This window comes from Lycorma delicatula, chromosome 11 (assembly GCF_047948215.1).
Source record: "Lycorma delicatula isolate Av1 chromosome 11, ASM4794821v1, whole genome shotgun sequence".
Lineage (NCBI taxonomy): Eukaryota > Metazoa > Arthropoda > Insecta > Hemiptera > Fulgoridae > Lycorma > Lycorma delicatula.
The window spans coordinates 5,152,281-5,179,714 of record NC_134465.1 but is presented as its reverse complement, the minus strand read 5'-3'; the positions used below and the strand labels follow the sequence as shown (position 1 = coordinate 5,179,714).

General features: G+C 29.6%; 1 protein-coding gene across 1 annotated transcript in view; it reads left to right on the top strand.

Moving 5' to 3' along the window:
- The first annotated feature begins 4,729 nt into the window (after window positions 1-4,729).
- Window positions 4,730-27,434, top strand: part of LOC142332160 (uncharacterized) — a 65,910-nt gene continuing 43,205 nt past the window's right edge. Inside the window, exons 1-2 of the mRNA XM_075378433.1 lie at window positions 4,730-5,365; window positions 24,531-24,754. Of these exons, the coding sequence (XP_075234548.1) occupies window positions 5,166-5,365; window positions 24,531-24,754 (424 nt within the window). The 5' untranslated portion in view covers window positions 4,730-5,165. The remainder of the gene's footprint in view (window positions 5,366-24,530; window positions 24,755-27,434) is intronic.

The window sequence follows — 27,434 nt, the reverse complement described above, 5'->3', positions numbered from 1 at the left end:
AAGATGGCGTTCAATTGTGTAACCTGACCACAAACTGCTACAAGAATGATGACAAAGCGAACAAAGTTATCTGGTCGCTTCTAGAATCGTTTAAGTGGAAAATCAGTTCATTGCTGTTAGAAGCAATTTGTCGCTACGGTGCGATAAAATTCAACACCCTAACCGAGCTTTCGTTTGAAAAATCACAGTTGGATGAGTTTTTTGGGGAGTTTTACGTAGAAGGAGGTAAAAAATCTGCTCGCAGATAGCACAACGCGCCCGTAAATGTTTATGTCGAGTTCCAGCTAAACCGACTGGAGTCGATCAAGACAGAATCGACTAAAATTCCCCCTGTCAGCGACTTGTCCGCTACCAACCTTTCGGCATCACTCGGAACATACCGCTCCGCTGCGTCACCAGACGTCAGGAGAATGTAAGCCAAGCCGCATAGAATGGAAAGCACAATGATCCCCTGCCTTAACAGCTAGACTTGAAAAAGTCCATCTTCCATTACCGAGGCAGAAATTAAGCACTACTTCTCTGCCATGGAGATAAGTTTGCACCATGAGCGCTAGATTATGTTTCTCAAGGGTGCAGACAAGTTATCATACAGTCGAAACCTCTACATTAAGTATAAAGGCTGTGTAATCAACCGAGTGAGAGTTCATAAGTTTCTAAAACACCCAAAACCATCCATCATACGAGTTGTCGTCAACATGAGGGACAACGACGATTTATTTTATACGAGCGATTTTGTGTAAGGTCGAAATCGTGATCGTATAGATGGCCGATAAATCACTTTGCTGAACAAATAAAGTTTCGCTTCCCATCAATTTCCGACACCTTTGAGAGACATCTACAGATTCAAAAAGATCAACGACAAGTTCCTTGAACGTCTTTCGACAGATGAAAATGGAAAAATTGTTCCGATCAAGATCTGTTCTGCAGAAAAGACGATCATTTCGATCTCCTACTCCTGTCCGACGCAAATATCAGCAATTTATTATTCATTTTGATTCATTCTCAGACGACGGAAAATGAGAGCAGAATAAAAATCTGTAAAAGGTGTTCCAGCTACTATAAAAATGACAACGACTGTGCGAGAAAGATGGCAAATCACCTAAAAACGTGCAACAGTAACTCTCCCGCAAAAGTAGTTCTCCCTGAACTGCAGGTGACTGTTCTAAACCCATATTGGAATTCGAAAACTACCATCATGTGTTTCTAGTTCCTGTTACGCAGACTTCGAGTGTATCTTAAAACTTATCTTGACATGCTGCCCCAAAACCAAACGTTCGTATACCGTTTCCGCAGAGCAGTAGAGTTCCATAAACGATCGGAACACTTCCATCGAACGGAACGATAGGCGAGTTTTTAACCTCTCGCGTTTTCACCGTGCGCGTTTTGTTAACGCAAGAGTTTTCAACGCGCACGTTTTTACCGCTTACGTTTTCAGCATGCTAGGTATACTTTCCAAATGATAAAAAAATTCTTAAAAAGTTAAAAAAAAGTAACTAGTAGCTGCATTACACAAGACAATATTTGTTATTCAAAATTCTAGAATATGTAAATAATTAATTCAATCTTTTTTTTTCTAACGCGAATCATTTATTAGTACATGATGCAGTAACTAATGCATCAGTCAAACAACAGTACATCCTGAATTAACAGCAAACAGTATCCTGAATTTTATTTAACATTCACTGAAACCAGGCTAAAGATATGTATACCTTTAGGCTTAGTCTATCTGAATTATGTAGTTTGCTGGAGGGTATGGCTATATCTAAATATTTATTCAATGATCCTGTTTCCTCTACAAAAAGATTGACCTGAGGTCTGCAGTGCTTATCAGATAATACAATCTCTCTTCTAACACATTGATTCAATAGCTCTTCTTCTAATAGATTGTTCGTAATATCTTCTGTTACACAAAATGTGTAACAACAACATCATGTGTAACATGAAATAGTGTTGTACATAAAATATCTATTATAAATAAAATGTTTTTTCAAATATGTGGATACCAACAAAAAAAATCTTAGAAAAAAAATAGCATAACACTTGATATCTGCAAACATAAATATATAAAGTACAAATTCATATATATACTCATATATGTAGTAATGAATGTCCAGAAAATTTCAGGTAAAAAATAGAAATGATGTCACAAAAATCAATATACAATCAAATAAAAATAACAAAAAATATATATTATTAATGTAATTAAATGTTATCTAAAAATTTGATCTCTTATGCTAAAAAATAAACTTTTAATAACATTTGAGATATAAATTTGTTTTATTATATTTATTAATATTACAAAAAAATATGAATGAAATGTTTAAAAATCATATGACCACTGTTTTATTAATTTTTTAAAAAATATGAAATTCGGTGAATAGAAAATATAAATCATGGATTAACAACATGGTATTTAACAACAAAGTGTTATGTTAAATTTCAATTTAAATGCGATATTTTTGTCTATTTATCTCGAACTTAATACATTCCCATTATTAAAATTATTGGTCCTCCCCTAAAAAGGTGTGAAACAAAACCATATCCAATGTACTTGGTGTATTTCAAGTTAGAATCTTGTGCTTTATTCTTGTATTTTACACAATAATCAATGATGATGCTGATTTAAAAATATAAATTTCTGCAAAAATTTAAGTACATAATCAATTTTACAATAAAAGTTTTTTTTTAAAAACGTACAACAAAATGTTTTCATTATTTTTGAGACTATCTTAAGTGGTGAGTACTGCTGTTTTCACATTGGCGCCATCTGACATTATTGCTAGCAGCTTTTATTTTTTTTGTAACTAAACAGATTTGTATTTAGAATCTGGTTCAAAAGTGCAGTGGATATTAAATGTATTCATTGATTTAGTTTATCTTTTTCGTGTACATATTTTACAATGTTCAAGAGGTCATTTTTTATGTATATATGAAATATCAAGGTTGTGGTTAGTATTGGTGGATTTGTGGTAGATTTATGTCTACATGTTGGTTAGCAAATGTCAACCTTATCATTCTGTCTAGGACTTGTGTTCAAAGTTGTGTCTAATTTGGCAATGTAAAATATTACACAGTTGAAACAGTTTAATTTATATATTCCAGAGCACCCCGCACCATTGTGTTAGTTAGGTCATTGTTTTCAGTTTTATTACAAATAAATTATAAACATAACATTTTTAATCATTAATTGGAAATAGAACATTCAGGACAATTTGCTTATACAGTTTTGTATAAGCAAAATCAATCTAATCTATTATTTTTAAATATTTTTTCAGCTAACTTTTAAAAATCTTTATATATGTAATGAGATATAAAAATAACAACATGAACTATAAATTATTATTCATTAAGGGTAATAAATAATACATACAATATTTTTCATATGAAACTAAACAGGGCTGTGAAAATTATTAATAACGATAAATTAGAATAAAGTTTCAAATCTTAAGCATTAATTTTACTACTGTAAATAAAGATTAGATATAGTTTAGTAAAGTAATGTGTGCCTGTTTTCATTACCTGAGGTATAGTTACAACATAAGCAAACTGGGAACCATTTCCAAATGGCAATTGTTCTAAAAAAAATTCTGAAGTATAGTTTAGATTTCTTTAAAATTTAAATTCCAAAGAATTCTTTAAACTTTAAAAATTAATCTCTTTTTATTCACTTATGTAAAACTTGCATCTATTACATACTTTTTTATTTATATAACAGATAGAAATGACAGCTTCTCTAAACAATTAATTAACATAACAGTGAATCATCATAATCTATTAATTCAACTGAACTTTGATTTTACTTTCAATAAGAGATTTTTCTAATAAATAAACCGATATATATATATATATATATATATATATATATATACTCATTGTTTTATATATTACTCATTTTTTTAAATATGCCAGTAACCTAGTTCAACTAATTTCAATTTTTTAATTTAAGAAATAAAACCTTTGTTTATTTAAAAATATGTGTGGGATAAAATTAACCGTTATGAAATGATTATTACTTATCCGACGAACTGATAAAAGTGTAGGAATGCAAAGCATTTAGCGTTGGAGTGAAATATAGATTATCTTTATTAATAACGTTTATTCTATTAAGTGATTCAAATTTAAAAAAAAAAAAACATTGTACTACTATAACTAAACCAATATAGGTCAATAGAAAGTTAAGATACTTACGCTACCTAACGTGTGTTTTTATAATCATATTTTTAAATATCAGTGCAATGACACGTAATAAAACAGTAAAATAATTCAAATTCAAATTTTAGCGTGAAAATAAGGGAATATATTTATAAAAATATGCCGAACTAAAGTTTTTTTCCGTAAAAGAAACTGTTGTTAATGATAAATTTAAATTACTTATTATTCCAACAATAAAAAAAAAAATCTTTTTTTTGTAGCTTTTAAAAGGATATATTATAAAAATAGTTACCTAACACCAAATATCTTAAAAATAAATTTTGTTTTTATATTTACTGCATCAAATATACAAAATTAGATGATACTTTGGAGGAAAACTCATTATCGGGAATTTAAAGAAGTATTCTTCATCTGAAATTAAAATTTGCTTACTTGGTAAAGATGAAATGGGTTCATAAAATTAAATACTTTTAACTGTCAAAATCTGATGTGCTTCAAAGATGGTGGTGTAGAAATCTAGTTAATGAACAATCAACAAAGAATGTTATTGAAGTTTGCAATATGGTGATAGGTTAAATTGTATTTTTATATTTAGTACCGTGATTAATTTGTGATATAACAGTTAATTTAAAATTCGATGAGCTCATTATTATAATTATATTATACATCATATATTGAATCTTGTTGCCAATAATAAATCAGTTATAATCATTTGTATTTTAGTAATTTCTTAATAAATATTTGTAAAGTTTTTTTGTTGGCAGATACTAGGTGAATTTATTACGTGATGTGTCCGTAAATTAATTTAAATTATCATAACATGTAAATTGAGGTGGGGATTATTTATTTTACAATTAACGTATTTTCTTGTTTAGTCTTGTTAGGTGCCTATCTTTATTTTGTATGAACGAGTTCGTGAAGCTTCTACTGCAACAGGTGTGGGAGGAACGTTATGAACTGTAATAATTCGGTATTAAAATAAAATTTATATATTTTTTCATTACGATATTAATATGGAAAGTGGAATGCTAAAATATACACAAGAATATGATATTCAGAATAGATTAAAAGCTTTAAAACTTTTAAATGCAAAAGTAACAAAATCAAATTTTAGTAAGTTAGGTAAAAATAAGTGTCATTTTGAATTTACTGTAGAAGACGATGAAATTTTAGACCCAGTGAAGTGTGTTTTGTCAGATGATGAAGAAACTTGGTGAGTAAATTAAAGTTGATTTGCTTAAGGAAGTATGTAGGCTAAGGGTAAAGTTTACAGACATGTTTACAGATTTACATTTAACATTTTAATAGTAGTTTTAGCAGTTTTATTTTGATGTTAGAATCATCTTGAGGAAATAAATTTGATTAATTGATTACTAACATTTAACTAGGTTCGATTGTAGTACCTCAGAAGTGTATTCTGATTGTGCTGAAAACAAAATGTAGGTAGTTGTATTTATTTAGGTAACATTATTAAAAAAAAATGTTTAAATTGCACTGGAATAATTTTCTTCACTTCATTTTGTGATTAATCTGTGTTGAACTTCATATTAATAGCCTTAAAAAGAAAATGAGATTGTCAGTTTAATTGTATATATCTGTTATATACATGATTTCTTTGAAAACTAGTGGTCTACATTAAAACTAAAAGTTTTAGAAACAGAAAATAATTATTTTTATGAAAATATTAGTGCTGTCAGACCCAACTGGTATGTAAATAAACAACTAAAATGCTAAAGTATTTATCACATGCCTTTCAATGCATATTAGTGATCATCTGCTTAGTTTCTAATTGTAGTAAGTATTTCATGTCATTTTTAACAAGAAATTTAGTGGGTCATTATGTATACCTATGGACTCATCCCTGATTTTTATAAAATTTGGAATATACCTTATTTAGGACCTAAGTTATTCATTACAATTGAAAGTCGTCAGAAATGCCTTTAACCTAAGTTATGCCTATTGTAATTTGCACAGTACCCGCATCCAAAATTTGGTTGTTTTGCATTATACTTTTGTAATATAGATTATTTTCTTACTAAATAGTTTGATTTAAGTTAAATTTAAATATGGTTTTGGGGTCAATCCATTTGAAGTGTCCCAAAAAACATAAGCTGGTTGCTTGACCAATTCAAAAAAATGAAACTTACTCACTTGTTTCCTACATGTTTCGGGATCTTAAAACTATTTTATTTTTTTTATTTAAGCAGTTTATCAGTAGCAGCCATTTTTGTTACAGTGCACACACCTACTTTTGTAATTGTAAGGGTTTGTGGAAAAAAATAACTAAAAAACTATTGGTCCTGGAAGTATGAAACAAAAAACAAATTTAATCATATTCTCAAAAGATAAAATATTAGTCCAGTGGTTTATTTACCTATCTCTCCTCTCTCTATGGGAAAATTCCCAATAAAGTTAAACATGAAAAACTGTGAAATTTCACTTTTGGTAATTTTTTCTAGAGGTAGGATGGCATAAACAATTTGAATTATTTTTGTACATGTAGGTTATATGTTAGTAGTTTTACCATAAATAATATTAATGGTGATATACTTACCCCTCAATGTTTAGGAATTTTTGAAAACTAATTTTTTTTTCAAATTCTAATTTTAGCTTTTCAAATAAGTCTGATGGGGCTGGTGATAAAAATTTCAAATTTGCACAACTTGCAGTGATTTTTCTAGATGTTTATGGCAAATAAAAAAGTTTGTGTATTTTACTAATAAAAAAGTTCTCTAAGAAATCATGGAAAAACCTGTTAAAACCAATATCAGTTTACTCACTAAATAAATGTTCCAAGGGGGTTTCTTATCTTCTTTGCACTTTAAATTTTTTTATATTTAGCTGCTATTTTGTTTTGAAGTTGTCGTTTTCAATATTTATAAAATAATTTTTTTTTAAATTAGTAATGATAGGTCTTAATTTAACGATAACCTAACCAGTACCAGTAACCTAATACAATTTTAATTCAGAAATGCTTGTACAATTTATCCAAACTGAGATTTCATTGAATAGCATACATCTTTTTTCAAGAATTCATTTTTGTTTTTGTATTGATTTATTTTTGTAAACACTTGAAGAAAAAATAAATTGTTGAAAGATTTAAATTATTCTTCAATGAAATACCCTGTTTTTGTAGCAATGAATGTTTATTTAGTGTGGTAAATGAATGTTTATTTAGTGAGCTGTGATATCTCATCTGATAATTCTCTTAAAATTGTGTGAGAACAACCCATCACTGTAGTTAATCCAAGTGATGTCAACTTTCTCAGGACTTTACAGATTGGTACCCTCACTTATCATACTAAGAAGATTGAGCTTGATTTTCATTTTCAGAAACTTTTGAGTCAAAACACAATTCAAGATTCTTTTTAATTTTTCAGATACCTTATTTATTTTAAATTTTAATGTTGATGGCCTTTGATCCATGCTTATTATTTTAAATTTTGATGTAGGTAATACACCCAAATTGCTGCTAGCAGTATCCAATTTTTCAATATTGGGCAATGTATTACTCATGGTCTTTGCATTTATATAGTTCTTTGTTCTGCGGAGAAAAAATACTTGAAACAGCTAACATAAAGAGACTTTCCAGAAACTAAATTTAAATTTGGAAAAATGTGTTCTTTAAGAGCTTGCTTTAATGTTATTTGTCCTAAGTTTTTCTTCACTGTTTTTTTTATTAGTTCTCAAAGGGTCACAACAGAACTGTCCATACAGGTGACTGAATTTTGACAAAAACTTTTTTCATATTACACTAGTGACATCTGAATTAACACATAAAAAAATAAGTTGTTGGTCTTCATTACTAAATTTACAAATTTTATTGAGTTCTTTTGGCACTGTACCATACACTGTTTTATGATACTCTTCATTCTCATAGATTCCTATGGAACATTGTTCTTCCATTGTTTTATGTAAAATTATTTGAAAATAATGTAAAAATTTAACCAGTTTTAAAATTTGCAAATATAATAATAAGTAAAACTTATTTATTTAATAAACACTTCCAAACACAGGATGAAATTTTGACACTCAGTAAAGATGTGAACAGGTTACTGACTAATGTCAGACTGACCAGTCTGTAACTCCAAAGCTAAATGATGCAACAAGCATAAATGAGCATGTTACAACATGAATTTTTCTGATGACTGGAAATGACTTCAAGTGCCTATTATAACATGAGCATTGCAGTTGAATGGTTCAAACAAGTCTATTTCAACTACAGTAATAAGTATAAAATTATTAAAGTGCCAAGAAGACAAGAAACTCCCTTGGAGTACTTATTCAGTGAGTCAAAATAGTGTCGCTTTTAATAGGTTTTCATGATTTTTGAGAGATTATAACATTTTTATTAGAACAATACACAAGAAACCTTTTTATTTGCCATAAACATCTACAAAAACACTGCAAGTTGTGCAAATTTGAAATTTTTATCACCAGCCCCATCAGACTTATTTGAAAAGCTAAAATTAGAATTTGAAAAAAAAAATTAGTTTTCAAAAATTCCTAAACATTAAGGGGTAATTATATCTCCATTAATATTATTTATGGTAAAACTACTAACATATAACATACATGTACAAAAATAATTAAATTGTTTATGCCATTCCTGCCTCTAGAAAAAAATTACCAAAAGTGAAATTTCACAGTTTTTCATGTTTAACTTTATTGGGAATTTTCCCATAGAGAGAGGAGAGATAGGTAAATAAACCACTGGACTAATATTTTATCTTTTGAGAATATGATTAAATTGTTTTTTGTTTCATCCTTAGTTATTTTTTTCCACAAACCCCTACAATTACAAAATTAGGTGTGTGCACTGTAACAAAAATGGCTGCTACAGATAAACTGCTTAAATAAAAAAAAAAATTAAAATAATAAATAGTTTTAACGTTCTGAGACATGTAGGAAACAAGTGGATAAGTTTCAATTTTTTTTTTGAATTGGTCAAGCATCCACCCTTGGGTCACTTCAAATGGATTTATCCTTAGGTTAATTTTAGCAGTATTTTTTAATTGTGACTTTCATCAGATAAATGTTTGTAAGTTTTTGTCAAATTTATAATCAACCTAACCTTAACCTCGACCTAAAGCTAACTGAACTCTATTAAATTACACTTAAACCTCCATTAATAATATATATTTTATATTTACCAAAAGCCTTAACTTAATTTAGCCTTAAGTGAATCTAATCTCATTCTTAATTTCACTGAAACAAAATTATTTATTTAAAAAAATAACGTACATTTTACTTGTACAGTGCTTAATTATGAAATTTTTGGCGAGTGTACTGAGTAACTTAAGAAGGGATGTAACTGGTTCAAAGGAGTTTTCAATGAATAATTTTAATTGTAACGAATAACTTAGACCCTAAATGAGATATATTCCAAATTTCATCATAATCAGGGGCAAATCCACAACAGTATATAATTATCATTTAGTAAACTAATAAGAAGTTTTGTTTTTTAGTCCTGCCTATTATTTTTTTGGGGGCATGTAATAACTGCCCACTTTGATTTTAAATAATTCTGTTTTTTTTTTCATATACGATTCATGTATTTATATTATAGTTGGGGCCAATACAAATAAAATTGACAAATCCATAGTTAATTTGATAATGGCAACTTGAGATAAAGTTTATTTTATTATTTAATTAAAACAGCAGCAATTTCTCAACCTTTTTACATTCCATTTTTTGAGAAGATTGTGGTTCTGTAAAATCGTAAATATTAAGATTTCCCCATTAATACTTAAGGGGAAACTACTTTATTCCCTATTACATTAATAGCTTAGTATTTTTAATTTAATTTTTTTTTGGGATGGAAAATGAAAGGAAATCTTAGGTTGATTTTTTTATTCTTTTTACTTTTTATGCTGGTTTTTAGCTGAAACCACAAAATATTATCAGAATGATCCTGCCAAAATGCAAATTTAAGAAAAAATTGACAACAATCTACTTATTTACAACAACCAACCCCCTAGATGATTATAAAATCTCCCTAAAATAATGTATTTTCGTGTCTATAAATCATTTTTCAATATTTATTATCAGGTAAAACTAATGTAGGTTAAATGATAACGATTGCCAAAGTATTACAGGCAAGATGATATCAAATTTTGTAATTTTATGAATATGTTATGGAGGACAAATGATCATTCTGACACTGCATTATTAGAAGTTACCATGGCAACAGTAAGCTTTTAAGTCACTGTAATACCTGTAAGTGTGAGTAGTAGTTTTATGTTCTGGTGGTTGCTGTATTGTTAAAACAAAGCACTGTTAATCTATTTAACAGATCACCCATTGTAATTTTATTATAATTCATTCATTTTTGTGTATTTGCGTATTATTTTTTTAATAGATTCAAGTTCTTTTATATAAACTAAACATGTGCATTAGTAGTTAAAAAAATCATTCACAAGTTGTGTTAATCATTCAATTATCCAATCAATTAAATTGTTTCATTGTGCTTTCTAGGTAGATAGCTGCTAAATTTTTTGAATTCTTGTCAGTGACTTTTTTTTTTCTTTTTTCCCTATGGTGTAAAAGTTTTACTGCCTTATAAGGTAGTAAATTTCCACTGTATGACTTAATTGATATTAGTTGCAAAAGATTGAACCATATTGTTTTGCTTTTAAGTGACTTAACCAATTTCTAAACTTTGTATCATTATTAAAATATTTATTACAACTACTTATACTACCTTCTCAAATGTAATCAAGATCCATGGTTTCCACAGGCAGGAAGATTCAATAAAAGCCAGGAAATATTAACTTAGGAAAAGTCGGGGACAGGTGCAAAAAATTTCAGAGAATTGCATTTTTGTTACCGATTTAAAATTATGTTATTAAGTAATGACAAAATATATTTGATATACTTTACTGGCATTGGGAAGTGGTGACTCCATCGCTCAGCATATTGCAACTGTGTGCATCAGCAGCCATTAACATGTCTTGTTCTTACTTACATTCCCAAATTATTCTCTTACATTAAAGGAGGAATATTTCAAATTGCAGTAATTTTGTCATCGGTAAAATTATAACCAAAAGTTACAATTAAAAAATTTAAAGGTTGTTAATTGTTTTCTTGGAATTTCTTTCAAACCACCATGAATCATTTTATTTTATTTTAGGTAATTAATTTCCTTTAAATGGCATCTAAAAAAAAAATGTTTAATGATCAGTGGTTAGATATAAACTTTCACCCAGAATTAAGTCAGTTGAGAAAAGGTAGACATGTATGTATCATGCTTTTGTGATGTATGTAAAAAACATTTTTGACCAGGCAATATGGGTCGAAAGGGAGTGATTTCACACAATAAAGGAAGCAGCATAATGAAATGATTAAGATAAGGAACTAAGAGCTTTCACTGAAAAATTGTTTATCTCATCTCCCAGTGGTACTTGAACTCTGTAGATTAAAACTTTGATCAACTTTGTTCACCATGAGACATTAGTTGTGATACTTCTCTTGTGTTCTTTGCTTGGATATTCTGGTCAGAGTAATAGCATTTCAGCAGCAAATGATACATAAGGCAGATATTATGTAGGTTCTCATTGTTGTACAGAATAAGTTATGCTTAAGTTCATTGGAAGATATTGGTGCAACTTTTTAAATTATGTTTTTGATAGTTGAATAGCGTCAAGATTCCAGGTTGGAGTTACTACATGCTCTTATGTCATTAATTTTGGCCTTGCACCATCTTTTGCTGGCATTCTGCAAATACGTTACAATAATAAATATAAAATATTTTTCAAGTAAATGTTAATAACGTTTGTTTTCTATATAAAAATAAGGTGGTCTGTTACAGTTTTCTTTTTGTGTTACTTTTCTAAATGATTTTAGCTTCCTTTAATATGTAATCATACATTTATATTTTTTGTTAAATTGAAATCTGTATTTGTTAGCATTTTTATTTAAACCAAGTTATTTAATATTGTTTTTTGTTTACTTTGCAAAATAATGTAGGCTAGTTTTTGTGAAAAAATTTTAGCAATCTTAGTTGTGAGCAAATTATTTAAAAAAGTTGCTTTAGTTAGTTTTATTTATTTGTTACTTCTAGTTACCATGATATTTAGTTTTATGCAGGAAATTATTAAATATTGTTTTTTTGTATATTGCAATGTAATTTACTGAAACCATTTATCAAAAAAATAGCCTGCTTTTAAACGTATATTGTAAAAAAGGAATTAAAAAATTAACTTTAAAAATGAATGTAATAATAAAAAAAAGGTGTGAGTTCGCAGCTATGGGGATGACAGAGGCTGCAGAACAATAAATTATCTTTATATTTTGTGGAGTAAACTGTAATAGCATAACATTATGAGAGTCAGGACATTTTTATACTAAATTGGTCAGTAAAGTCAGGAAAAATGAACGAAACTGAAAATTTGGTGGGAACCCTGAAGTTAGGACTATTTCAAAAAGTCAAAACTTAACAAATCATTATACATTATTTTACCATGAAAAAGCAGGTTTTCAACTGTAATAAAATGGGATGATAGATCAAAAAATGGTCATTTATCTGTAAAAACGTTATAAATATTTAAGCCAGATATCTAAATATATTTGTATTCCTCAGCCTACAAGAAATTAACATCTCAGCGTATGTGAAATAACATTATGCTTTCTGATTTTAATTAGTTATCCTTTACTGTGAAAGATCTGATTGTTTGTTTAGAATTAAAATAGACATCTTTCAACAGGAACAGTGTTATTCTGTTAAATGAAGTTTTATTAAATACTAATCAATTAAACCTGAATCTTTTGTATAATCAAATATTTTATCCATATATTTAGTTATTATTGCCTTCTAAATTGTTTTATTTTCATAATATGTATGCATCTCTATTTTATATTATGTATTTGTGTAGTTCACATATGAATTATACAACCACCTTTTCTTTTTATTTATTAATTTTGTACTTTTTAATTTTTTTCTGATCAAGGTTTTTGCTGTTTGCACTGTGTGTGTGTATATATATATATATATTTTACAAACATATTTAATTGTAACAGCGAGTTTTTTTCTTGCTTGTAATAAATTTGTAAAAAATTTCCATTGTTTTCTTTTTTATAGGTTGTTTTTACTAATACATACATATACATATTATTACCATAATATATTTTATAACCATATACATATTAACAGATTATTAATAATATTGTAATTTACAAGTTATTAGATATTGCCAACAAGAATAAGAGTAAATTCATATCTTTGTTGTGAAAAAATGAATTTATATTCATCTGTATGCTTACATTTAAAATTATTATTTAGATTATTTTTGTATTGACATTTCTTACTGTAATTCAGCATTATCCATTTATTTATTTCTGAATTTAATATTTTTGTAATTCAGTACTATTTAGGTTCAAGTAATTTGATAAATTATATTTAATTTTACTATTTATTTTGCCATATTTACTTTCTACAATTGCTAATTTTCATAAACAGATATCAGTTGTTTTATTAACCATTTCTTCTCTTATTTTCTTGCAAGTTTCTAAAATTCTTCATGATAGCCCTAAAACTTATTTGATCATATATTTTGATACATTAAGCAACAATTGCTCTGAATGGAAGGTGGTTTCTTGCTTGCTAATTAAAGCATCATTTAAGAACCGATGAAAGAGTAAAATTTTCTGTAATCTTTTTTTATCTTTATTTAATTTAATAAAAATACCCCCTTTTGCTTAAAGTTAAAAAATGACCACTTTTTAATTTTTTGTTTTTGGGTAACATGCCAATTCAAAGGTTTTGGACAATATTTTTTTTATTGTTCGGTTGTCCTGATGATGCTGTTGCAGTACATGATTGAAATCACGATGGTTATTGGTTATTAGCCATAATACTAATCATGCCTGATTTTAATAAGTGTTCTTTTATGAGCCTGTTTACTACCATTTTTGTATTTCTTTTCTATGACCACTCACAGCCTAATTGAATTAAATGTGGGAAGTGTTTTAGTGTGAAACCTTTGATGTTAGAGGAAATCACAGCAATCGTGCTTCTGCAAATCAGATAATTTGATAGTTGAGGGCTGTAAGTTAGGCTAGGTGGTTATGATTGGAAGAGTAAGTTGTGTAAATACGCTGATGGAAATGTTTGTCGATGCATTTTCATCTGTGGCATCCTGACAGAGGCCAAACTGATGATGACTGTGATGTGTTATCAGGTTTAGAGGGTGTAAAAGACGACTTCCAGTAAAGCCCGTCAGGGCTAGGAATGGAGGGGTGGTGTGGCAACTAGGACCATCATAAGCGGGTGTCTACCTCTAGATTTTCATAATAGCGGGGGTATGAATCACTTTCTGTTTTAACTGGTGAACCAAAGATCTAATTTAAAGGGTAATGCATTTGGTAGTATTCATGTGTATTCTATGTTAAAGAATTTATTTTTTATTATTAGATATTGAAAAACATTAAACTAATGTTGAAAGTAAAATTACAGAAATTTATTCATATTTGCCATTGATGTCAGAAATCTGTTTTTTCTAACACAAAGTTGTTGGGTTATGTTATGTGGTAGGTATTTGTGTTTTGTAATCATTTCCATTATTCTAAAGGTTTTTATTTGTTGAAAAAGTTGTTTGTTATGTCATTAACCATTATTCAATAGTTAAAAACCATGAAAACCATATTTTATATGAGTAACACATTTAGAATTCATCAGAAAGGAGGCTGATTGGGTTTTTATATTACATTATTGAATATCCGTTTTTCCTTCCTAATGTAATTAGATATTTTCCATTTCATTTTAATAATTTTCCATTTCATTTACAATTTAATAAGAATGTTTTACAGTTTATTTCACCTGATATTTTGATAAAAAAATTGTGAAGCGTGTTATTACATGAATTTTTTTATCCTTATTTATAAAACCAGAAATAGTGGTTCACAAAACTTTCAGAACATGATTAATATCTTTGAAAATTCTTCAGAGATGCAGAAATGGATACTTAATTAAATCACATTTTAGATAATATTATTTTTAATATTTTGTAGATAAACGGTGAATATATAGTAGCGAGACTGTAATATATCATTGTAAAAAATTCTGACTTCTGTAATTGAACTGAAATACTGTTTGTTGAACTGGTTTTGTTGTATTGTTTATGTTTGTGTTGCAGTAGGGTATTTTTTACCCCAAAATAATTACAAATTATGTTTTAAGATGTCTGTTTTATAAATTTCAATATTGTTTTGGTAAAGAATTATTACCCAGCCAACAAATATTTTTAACATCAATTGAAATGACATTCATAGGCACATTTTTTACAGGATTTTGTACCTTCTTTCCTACTATCAGATGAGAATATATAATTGGTAAAACACCAAGTTATGTGTTGAGGGATCCTCAACACACCCCTCTATTAGAAAAGTTGCTGAACTTCTAGACCATCTCATTGCAAAATTTTGACCCTTCCTATTTATGTTGAATCCAATTAATTTTAGTTGCAACCAATATTTGAAGAGTATTTAAACATCTTTGAACCTCTATACTGTCAAGGTATATTTTGGACTCGACCAGCTCAAAATTAACCCTGTGTAGGCCAGTTTGATTTGTTTTTCACAATTTTGAAAAAAGTTACACCCAGTTAAATCAAAACTGGTTAGTAAATGCACCAAAAATCAAAGAATAATGTTATGTATTAATTAGATTAAAACAGTAATATTTTTTTCACATGTTGGAATAGTAAGCAGGAATAAAGTTTGCTATTTTTCATTCTTATCCTAAACTTACCATTTTTTATGTATTTTGATGGTGGAATTTGGCAGAATTGCTACTTTAGTTCCATTTTTTGGCAAAATGAAATCTGAAAACTAGGGATAAATCACCTGTATTGTGTCTTAGCCATGTTGTTTGAAGTATATTTTAATCTGACAGGTGTTATATTTACAAGATTTTCAGATATATGTAGGATATTAGGTGGCAACAATCTCGCTTTGAAACCTAGTAATAGAATTAAGCTGTATTCATGAGAAAAATTCATCCAGACATTGTCAATTCCCACATATGATTCTTGTCGTGTGAATTTGGTCTACATTTTGATATTAAGAGTTACAGTTAAACCTTTCTACTATAGAAACCTTCATGTTAGAATTAGTGGAAAAGTGGCAAGAGTCCATGTACCTTTAGCATACCTTGCTAAAGGTACATTAGCATACCTTTATACATACATACATTAGCATAATGACTAGGTCATTGGAATTGTACTACTTTTCCAGCCTCTTTCTGCAAGTGCTTTATCTTATGCTTTTTCACTTTATTGGAGTCAATGCTGCTATCACATCATTGGAAGTCTAACTTTTTTTTTAAATTTAGAACTGCAATCTATCATGGTCATGATCTACTTGTAGGTTTTATTCATTGCATTACAGCGTATGAGATCTGTTCAGTAAATAACCAAACATTCTTAATTACGTGCCAACGGAGATATTTAGGATGTGCAGTTGGTGGCATCATTGTGTTCTGCATAACCTCCTGTGTAACTTGTGGTTACAGACCACATGTTGTTGGATAGTTAATATGTTGTTTAGAAGTGGTCATCAGTCGATTGAAGATGATCCATGACCACGAAGGCCTTCTACTGATGACACCCACATTCAAAAAATCAATGATCTAGTGTGTGGAATTGCTGAGTGACTGTCAGATAACTTGCAGAAGAGGTAAGAATCTCGATTGGATCATACCATGACATTTTGACTGAAAAATTGAACATGCATTGAGTTGCAGCAAAGTTTGTCCTCGTTTGATGACAAACAGCAGAAAGGACATCAAGTGGACGTTTGTCGGCAACTTCTTGACATGAAAATGAAAAATTCATGCAAAGGATCATAACAGGAGATGAAAGCTGGTTTTACGGCCACGACATCAAGACAAAAGTTCAGTCATCACTATGGATCGGCAAAGGATCTCCACATCCCAAGAAAGCATGTCACTCTCGAGCCAGTGTCAAGTGATGCTCTATGTTTTTTCAATTTTAATGGAATTGTGCATTTTGAATTATTGCCACAAGGTGAAACAGTGAACTGTGCATACTACCAAGGCATTTTACAATGGTTACGTGAAAAATCTGCAAAAAGAGACCAGAGTTGTGGCGAGACAACTCATGGTTCCTTCACCACAACAGTGCACCCGCATATTCAGCTTTGTCAAGTCATCAGTTTTGTGCCAAAGATCAGATGACTGTCCTCCATCAGCCTTCCTACTTACCAGATCTGGCCCCTTGCTATTTTTTTTTTTATTTCTAAAATTAAAATCAGTGATGGAAGGACCCCATTTTAAGACTATTGATGCCAATAAAGCAAATTTATCACGGACCTTAAAGGCCATTTCAAATGAAGTTATCCAAGACTGCTTTGCGAAGTGGAAACTCCCTGGGAAAAGTGTGTGAATAGGGCAGGGGAGTACTTTGAAAAGGACAAGGACGAATAATTTGTAAAATTAATAAAAGTAAAGTTCAGTTATTTTCTGAACAGACATAGTATGGTATCTCCAGCAGATCCATTTAGTTCTTGCAGCTCTGCTCTGTGGATATTTCACATTGCTGTGACCTCAATTTTATACAAGAAAAATATTAAACAATTAAATAACTGATTTGCTCAGTCCTAATTTACTGATAAATAGTACAGCAACTCTCATCACATTTTATCCTGGAGATGTTACAGCAGTGAACCTCTATGACATTGTACAACCTCTTTAGTCTTCTTTAACTTTCCCTTAATGATTATTTCTTTTATCTTGTAATGTCCTTGCTACAAATTTTCATCACTGTTCTTCAGTACTATAGTTGTCATCATGCGAAAATAGAACTTTTTTACCCACGATATTTTATATTTGGTGGCCATAGTTTTGTAAGCAGGCACTGACACCTGATATGAAACCTGCTTTTCAAAGAGACAGGTTTTATACATTTGAATGTCTAATACTTTTTATTCCCATCTGTTAGTTTTGTTTTCATTGACATAATTTGTAGACTTAGAATGTTCTTTACTGCTTTAGTAGCATTTTTGTGTCTATATAGTTTGGTTTTAATCATAAATTTTCACCCATAACTTCAGACACTCATAAATCAATATACCTTGCATCTTATCTTATAATTTACTGATATTAACTTTGCTATGATAGAACACAATTTACAATTTATCGAAAATCTTCCCCTTAAACAAATTTTTTTCTTTGTTCAAATTATTCAGCTTTTGATGTAATCCACTTATGTAAGATATCTGTCTGTCATTATCAATTATACGTTTTCTTTCATAAGATTACAGTATTGAATTACTGCAATGAATGAATATTGTTATTATTGCTGAATTCAGTAATGTTCATGTCTGAACTGAATCACTTTGTTTAACTTTACCATATTTTTGAGCATTGTAATGGTATCATTTTTGTTGGATTTGTAGTACAATTTGATTTGTTGACTGGTGTAATTTTTGTTGTACACAGTTTATAAATTTTATTTTAAAGTTCATCTTTCATTTTAAATCATTTTGTGAAGGTGTCCGTGGTTTCTATCATGCAGGGATGTTTTGAATTGGACTCTCCGCCTGTGAATTTTCTTAAGCTCATGTTGCAGTAAGAATTTTTGGTTCTGATTATAAACTTTGTAGTTTAACAATATGGCTGTGGAAAGTAATTTTTCTGTTTCCTTCTTCTTTTATGTTATTGAATAAATCTCTTGCTGTTTTTATTTACAAAAGCTATTTCTAAGTAGAAGTTGACGTAAATACAAGGGTAGACATTTGTTTACCCTTGTCATTCAGACCCTCAAAGCCAAGACTCTATGAGCAAATGACGCCTTACAGATTGAGACATGAGCAGTATATGTGAACACTTTTACACTTGACCCAGTCCTTGTGCATACTACTGAGAAATACTCGCTTTGTGTAAGAATAATGTGCACATTTTCCAGTTGAATGTTGTCTGCATGTAATGCAAATTCCTCATTAAATCTCTTCTCTTTTCAAACTCATGTTTATAGACTTTTCTGTTAACTATACTATGTAGTTAACTATATTAATTTCAGTTTTTGCATTAAATTATTCAAATTGAACAAAAACTTTCAATTTATACTATTTGTTCATTAAACCTTCCCATTTTCTTTGGTGATGTGGGTATTTAGATGGTTTATGAAAAACAGCTGTCATGTGACTACTGCATTGTGATTAGGAATGATTAAAGGCTTGAGATTAGTGTATATCAAAATGAAATACAGGTGAGCATAAGTGTCATCTGTGAACTTTATCTTATCGTTTGTAAATTTGTCTTTAACTTTTACTTTATTCTTTTAAATTTCTTTTCTTTGTAGCATTTTGATTTTACAATGCATCATTTGATTTTTGTGAGATTCCTTTATGCTTTGTATTTATTAGTCTTAGATACAAAACTTAGGAGGCAGAACAGGCAATACTCACATCCTCTGTGTGCATATTCAGTTCTTACAGGAATCAGAACAATCTGTTGTAGACTGTACTGACAGGTACATCAACAGACACTAATCAGGTAGACATCAGCAGATAATAAGGGGGGAGTGTACATTAAAAGCAATTTTTTTAAATATAAGACTTACGGATACAAATTTTTATCATAAGTTTACAACAGTTATAAGTAATGTGCAGTATAATTTTCTACCCCAATAGTTACAACCCCTGATGTAGGGGTTGAAGTGGAAAAACATTTATTTGCTAGAGAGATAATAATTTTATTAATATCGAACCTATAACACCAAAACTACTGTCATTTAAAAGGCCTAACTTGGTTTTATGGACTCTAAGAACAGATTAAAAATATACCTTTTCTAAGAAACTAATTTTTTTTATGAAATGTCAAGTTATTGATGTAACTACTTTTTAAAAAATACCTTATACCAAAAACACTATTTATGGCTCTATCAGAATGTAGATCAAGGAATTCTCAACACTTATATAGAACCAAAGATATGATTGATCTACCAAATGAAAAAATATGGAAAAAATAAATTTGTGGAAAAACAACAAAATAAAATTAACTAAATAAACAGTAATTAAACAATAAAACTCGCTCTGAATCAGAACTGCCGTGCTCTATATATTACACCTTCTTCCTCACTTGTTTTTCTTCATCTTTAAGCATAGCCTTTTCTTTCTTTCTTGGTATGTGTGACTGTATTTTAGTGATTCTCAGTTTTCTTCTCTATATTTATCATCCAAGATTACTGAATGAATGCCCTGGAGAAACCAAGCTCAGTCCATTGCTGATAAAATTGATGTATTTCCAAAGTTGTACTCACCTCCTGCTACAGCCATCTCAATAAATTTTCAAGAAATACTCCAGGTTTTATTACATCTTCACCATATGCAATTATTCAAACTTTCATTAGCGTTTTGGGTTATTCTTGTAGTGTACCTTGAAAGCATCTGGCTGTCTGTTAGTCTTTCATATATAGGGGCAATATGCTGCAAAACAAAAAAACCGATTGGTGTTTTCATATTTCTTTATGTTTCCCAGGAGTTTTACCATGTGCTTGTGCTCTTTTATAAAATCACCAAGATTCCTCTTCTGTTGGGTATTTATGATGCGTGTAGGTTTATCATCAGTTTTATCTGCAGTGTCAAAGTGTAGCTGAAATTGACTGCTGCATTTCAGTTGCAATTTGTGTAAGCCAAAATAGCATTTCCATAGACTTAGCTTTTTATTTGTGGTGTCTGTGAGGGCACCATACTGTTTTCTGTTATGCCTTATGGCTTACAGATTTTGACCACTTTTTGCTAAACAAACTTGTAAACACACACAGGTAACAGCGCTACCACTGCAAAGAAAAAAAAGTAAACCAAAAGAACAAAAAATTCCTACAAAATAAAAAATTTACCTCTCTAGCTTGAATTCAAGTTATTGACATTTGTAAACATGTTTTTTTTTTTGTTTTTTATAAAAACAGAGAAAATTTTCATAATGACGTTCCACGTAATTTAAAAATTCTTCACTTACTTAGAGATAAATTAGAAAAAAAAAATAAACGTATCAACATTTTCAGGAAATTTCAGAGAAAAAATACAACAAAAAAAATTTTCATCAAAAAGTTTTTTTGTATATCAGCATATACATCCCCATTAACAGGATACTAATTCTATACTAACAGGTAGACATCAACAGTTGCTAATAACAATCAGAAACCAAATCACACACATTAAGGCAAAAACATATCTGACATCTAGCACTTTAACTCCCTTAAGAAACTCCTTCCCAGTTATCTTGAGGATGTATCAAATGATGAGGATACATCTTATCCACAACAAGTGTGAGTATCTATCTCACAGTTATTTAAAATAAATTTATGCTTCTCTTCTTTCTTTCGTTTCCATACATTAAAATATTCCTTTTTTTCCCAGATAGTGATAGAGATTGATAACATTGGTTGTTAACAGTATAACTTCCAATTCTTATGCCTATCTAATCATTACAATAATAAAATATTTTATCATGTTCAGATTCCTATTATTCAAGCAGACACATGTTGAAAAAATTTGGCAAAGTTTAGTACTTAACTTTAGTTCAAGTACAGAAAGTCAAGTTTAGGGAACATGAGATATAAATGGAGGAAAACTGAAGAAAACAGAAAAAGTTAAAAAAAAAAAAAACAAAAAAAGCATATTGAATGCTTTAAATGAATCACAAATTTGAACAGAGTTCAAAAATACAGAATGGAAGGTTTGTCATATTATCTGATGAATCCTACATTCATTCAATATATGTGAAGTAGGAGTGAACTGATAGATCTATCAACGTTTACAAGAAGATTTTGAAAGAATTAATGCCACACTGATTATTATTTTTTTTTTAATAGTCCATGCAAATACTAAGGAAGGAGTTGCAGAGAGTACGTTTTGCTTTTTACATCGCCCAGAATACTGAGGAATTTCAGAATGAAGTGAATGTGGAAAATTACAGAAATCTATTAAAAGTCTGTTGATAAGAAATCCTACTAGAAATTCAATTTTGGTAATAGATAATGTTCTGTATCATAGAAAAATAATGCGGTACTCCAAATTTAGTATGGCTAAGAGAAAGGAAATATCCTTATTCTGAAACTATGTTCAAATCTGAACCTTATGAAATGGTGTTATGAGGAATATTATTTCGATCAGATACTGGAAAAAGTTCAAAAATCATTGGTGCTGGCTCCCTACTGACCTGATGGAATTAATTTGGGAAAAAATTAAAAAAATTACATAGGTAAACACAACAATGTTTCTAATGAAATTATAAACCAAGAGAAATAATTGTGTTGAAATCTAGAGAAATGGATTCTGAATTTTAGAAGTAGTGCTTTTTCAAAACACACTTTGAATATAGAAAATAGACAAGGTAGACAGGACTATGGACATGTAGTTTGAAAGGATGATAGTTTCAATTGATGGTTGAAGTAGTGATGAAGGGTTCTGATAGTAAACTGATGGAGGAAACAATTAAAATGGATGGGGTTGAAACATGTAATAAATATTTCTACATTTAACTTTTAAACTGTTTTACATGTTTATTTCTTACTGTATATAACTGAGGCTGTAAATAATTATATGCAGGCTAAATATTTTCCTTGAAATAAATATTATTTTTATTATATTTTGTATAATTAAATAAATAAAAATCCAGGAAAGAAAATTTCAAATTGAAATTGTCAGAAGAATGCAAAGAACGCACAGAGAGAGTGAAAAGGTACTTGAAAAAATAAATAATAGAGGTTGGAATTTGGTCCTCAATCGACCAAAAATTGAAAATATAAAAAATAAAATACACAAAAAAAAATAAAAACGAGTAAAAATCCTGGAAAAAAAAAATTAAATGTATATAAAATCTAAAAACATTAACAAAATAGAAAGAGAAGTTGCAAGTCAGGAGACTGACTGGCTTCTACTGCTTTCAGAAAGACATGCATGTGCACACTCAAGTGAGTGCATATGTTTGTTTCGTTCTGTTAAAAATTATAAGTTGTTTGATGTGCCTTGAAACCTGACCCTTAATCGACAAATCATTTTATTAAGAATGAAGAGTATTCTACCTTACACTGTAAATACTTTTATAAGGATTTATATGTATTGTAATAATGTAATATATATGTATTACTCTACTATTTCTTGAAAGTTTCTATAATATAAATTAACATGTGAAATGTTTATTTCAACTGCATCTAAAGTACTATTTCCAGTCTGCTTGAAAATGCTACAAAACTTAAATTTATTATATATTTCTTTCTTAATTTGGTTCGTAGACATACAGCCATTTGCGCAAAAAACATTCATTTTCATAGGCTGTTTAACCATGTCTTCATGGTATTTACACTGATCTGTATGACCTGATATATTTCTGTGTTACTGAGCAAGCCTTATTACAATCTTAAGGTTAAAGTGTCGTTTCGTATTCTTCAGCTTGGCCCACAGCACTGATTGTCTGGCTTTGCAGCACCAAGATTTTGTGCTTAATTTGTTTGTTTACTGGCAGTAGATACTTTTTCCTTTTTTTAGTTTTGCAGCAAGCATTTTAGCATATGTCTGTAATTTATCTCTTTTACAATGTTGGATAAATTAGTGTTGAAATGTACTGGTCGAATAAAATCACATCTGCATCAACCCCTGTATGATAGCTTACTTTGGAAAAGGTTTGATGATTCTTCTTTTTATAGATTTGAAGCTCTTTGTGTACCAGTAGTACATCAGTGGATCTTTTTTCCAAGAAAGATTTGTCTACAATGCAATTTATTTTGAATTTCAAAAGTTGCCAGCTAACTATAAAATTGTGATAGGTGTTTGGAAAACTTCTCTATAGGATTAATTTTGGTGAGATATACATATTGTTCTGAGTAATTTAATACTGTGGGATACAAATTTGGAGTTGTAACTGAAGATGGTCTGCCTCATTATTACAAGAATATTTTTCTCAGAGGTGTGTTATATCTGCAGGCCCCTAATCATTGTCATTCTCAGTTATATTCATTTACCCCCTAAAAACCATTTTTAACATTCTGTAAAACTTAAGGTATGTGTTTGTTAAAAAAGCATTTCAAATATATCTCAGTTACTAAGTGATTGATAGAGCTTTTTTGGAACACTTACACACGATGGTAACTATTAATAGCCATCACAAACTTTGCCGAATGATCTGATGTGAGATCGTGTAAAAGCATACAAATGAAGAGAATACTAATTCCTATTGGTACCCTTGGATTAATCAAGCATGCTGAAACCAAAATGTGGCAAATTTAGTTTTATTTTGGGAATATTGCTATTACATGTTATTTTATAATATTCATGCATGTTTTCAATCGTTATAGTTGTTTAGATAAGCTATTATTATTATTTGTTTATAATTATTATATTTTTTTTTTACTGTTAAACAGGCTTCACGTTAGTAAAGACAGTGCTACAGGCCATTATTTAAAGGAAGATATTAATAGTTCGGTAAATAGTGAAAGTATCTGGGATTGGTTAAGATTTTCTGCATGTGATGTACAGTTAGCTAAATTACAAAAATCCACCAACAACAATGATAGTTTAAATATTTCATCATCACCTTCATTGCTGTCATCAAAAGAACAGTCATTACTGGATTCATCTGATCAAGGTTATTACAGAATTTTATATATACTTACTTAAAATTTTAAAAATATTAGTTGTTTGATGTGCCACAAAGCTTGACCATTAATCGACAAATATCTTAATTAGAATGAAGAGTATTCTAGCGTTCACTTAAATACTTAAGTAAGGTTGTTTGTGTGTGTGTGTGTGTGTGGTGTGTGTATGTATATATTATTCTCCTACTTCTTGACAGTTTCTATTAATTATATAGATTAACAAACATGTTAAGTGTTAATTTAATTTTACAGTTATCTCTTGATATTTCATATACACAAGTTTTCAAATTTTGAAAGTTCAAGAAGAGGTAAATAACAGGTCATTTTGCAAAAGTTGATCCTGAGCAAGACAGTCATCTCAGTCTTTGAAGTCATTATTGTGATTTGATCATTTTATCATGCTGTACTGTTTTTTTTTTCCTTTTATAGATACCATGATAGTTTTGTTTGGTGGCGCAGTGACATTGTTTACTAATTAATGGAGTAGAGGTGCTGCTTTAAATAAAATTGTAAAAATTTTGAAGCAGATTGTTACAGTGGAGAATGAAAGTCACAAATATCATCCCATTTGTGACCTTGTAGAAGGTGGCTGTCACTGAAATCACATCAGAGGTGGGCATATTGGGAGTGTGCATATTTTCAGACACTACTTGGATACAGCAAAATATCGGTGAGGTGGGTTCCATGTTTTATCACTAAGGAACAGGGAAATTCCAGAAAGACATCTGTGATTGCTTTGAGGAAGGAGAAGCATTTTTGGACCACATTATTATAACTCAGCAAAATGTGGGTTCACCACTACTCCCCGGAAAGAAGAGAACAAGTATGGTGTGAAGGGGGCATTAATCAAGGCTAAAAAATGGTTGTCAGCTGGAAAGGTTCTGGCAGTTGTCTTTTGAACTCAAAAGTTGTACTGCTGATTGATTTCCTACATGAATGAAGAATTGTAAATGCAGAATACTACTACTGCCCTAGTTATTGGATGATGTCAGGGCTGCTTATGATGTTGGCAAGCGATTCACAATATCCTCCTTCTCTACAATCAATGCACAACTTCGTACAGCAGTTCAGACTCACAATACTCACTGAAATTCATTGTACATCTCTTGAAACCCACCTTATAGCCCATACTTGCCACCCTGTGATCTTCACATATTTGGTTTGCTGAAAGAAGCTTAGGAGGGGAAAGATTTGAAGATTATGGTGCAATCAAGCATTATGTGCTCAGTTGTTTAGTGGGGTCACCATATTGTTTTTTGATTAAGGGATCAGGAAGCTATCTGGCGGAGAAAATTTATTTCTTTTGAAGCAAACTGTGTAGTAAAATAATGTAATATCTTTTGTAATTTTTTCTAACTTCAATAAAGCTATATAAACCAATTCCTGTTTATATATGAATGACAGTCATACTATCAGTTCAGTTGGGAAGTTTATAAAAGACTGCATATAATGCTTTTAGCTATTAAGAAGGGCGATTGCTCTATTGTAATTAAACTTTACCTTTTTAAATACAGAAATTAACAGTCTGCCTTGCCCTCCCTGAAAAATCTTATCTTTGTGTCCAGCACCGATTGAAAAATTTTAATAGACTAAACATCATAACTTCCAAAGGAGTGAAGTAGTTAAATATTTAAATTGTCAATTTCTTAAGATTTTTATTATAGTTACTACTTAGTGTGCTCAACAGTCTTTAATAATTATTAGTATCACTTGCTAGCAGTCACTGGTAAAAAATAATCTGATTCATCATCATGTGAAACAAATGTTAAAAAAACTTGTAAGCTAATAATGCATTGCAGACAAGCCACAGGATGTAAAGAAATGAAGATTACCAACTATTTTTTTTATTGTTAACACCTTGTTATTTTATTTGCTAGTGCCTTTCATCCATTTCCATTATACTTATAACTGGTGGAACTATCAATGCTTCACTATTGCCAGAATGTTTACCAAAGTTCAAACCTCACCAATTTCACTGCTATATAAATCATTAAAAAAACAAAAAGGTATAAAACTTCTTTTATTAAATTCAATGTCGTATGAGTATGTTGAGATATTGTCTGTATCGATTGTTGTCTAAGTCAATGTAGATTTCCTGAGACGGTTATTATGTGATTAAATATTATGGAACTAATAAACATGTAAACACTCCTGGGACAAAGAATAATAAATTGTGAAATTTTCACCAAAATCGGTTAAGAAGTTTTTGAGTTATTTGGGCACATACAAGATGAAGATTGTCTTTTATTTATGTAGATAATAATGCAATTGTTTACCTGCTACTTTATAATATATTTTATATTTGAGAACTTTTTTTTATTAATTATCAGTAGTTTGTGGCAAGTATTGTGGTTAAAAAGCCTTCTTTGATTATCTTGTTATTTATCATACTAGTTTTTTTCCTCTACAAAAACCTTTTCATAATTTAGTTGACCTCTTTTTTATTGTATTTACTGTAGGCCATTTTTTAAATTAGCTGCGAGAAATATCAAATGGCCCCCATCTTGGTTAGAGCTATAGTATGAAGTTTTCCTGTCAACACTTTTTGAGTTGCTCCTTATTGTGGCTTGGGGATGGGATGGTCCCATACCAGAAATAAACCATTTCGTAGTAGGAACATTTGCTTTTTTATTTTTTTATATTTACTGTTTAGCAGTTATTTAAGAAGTA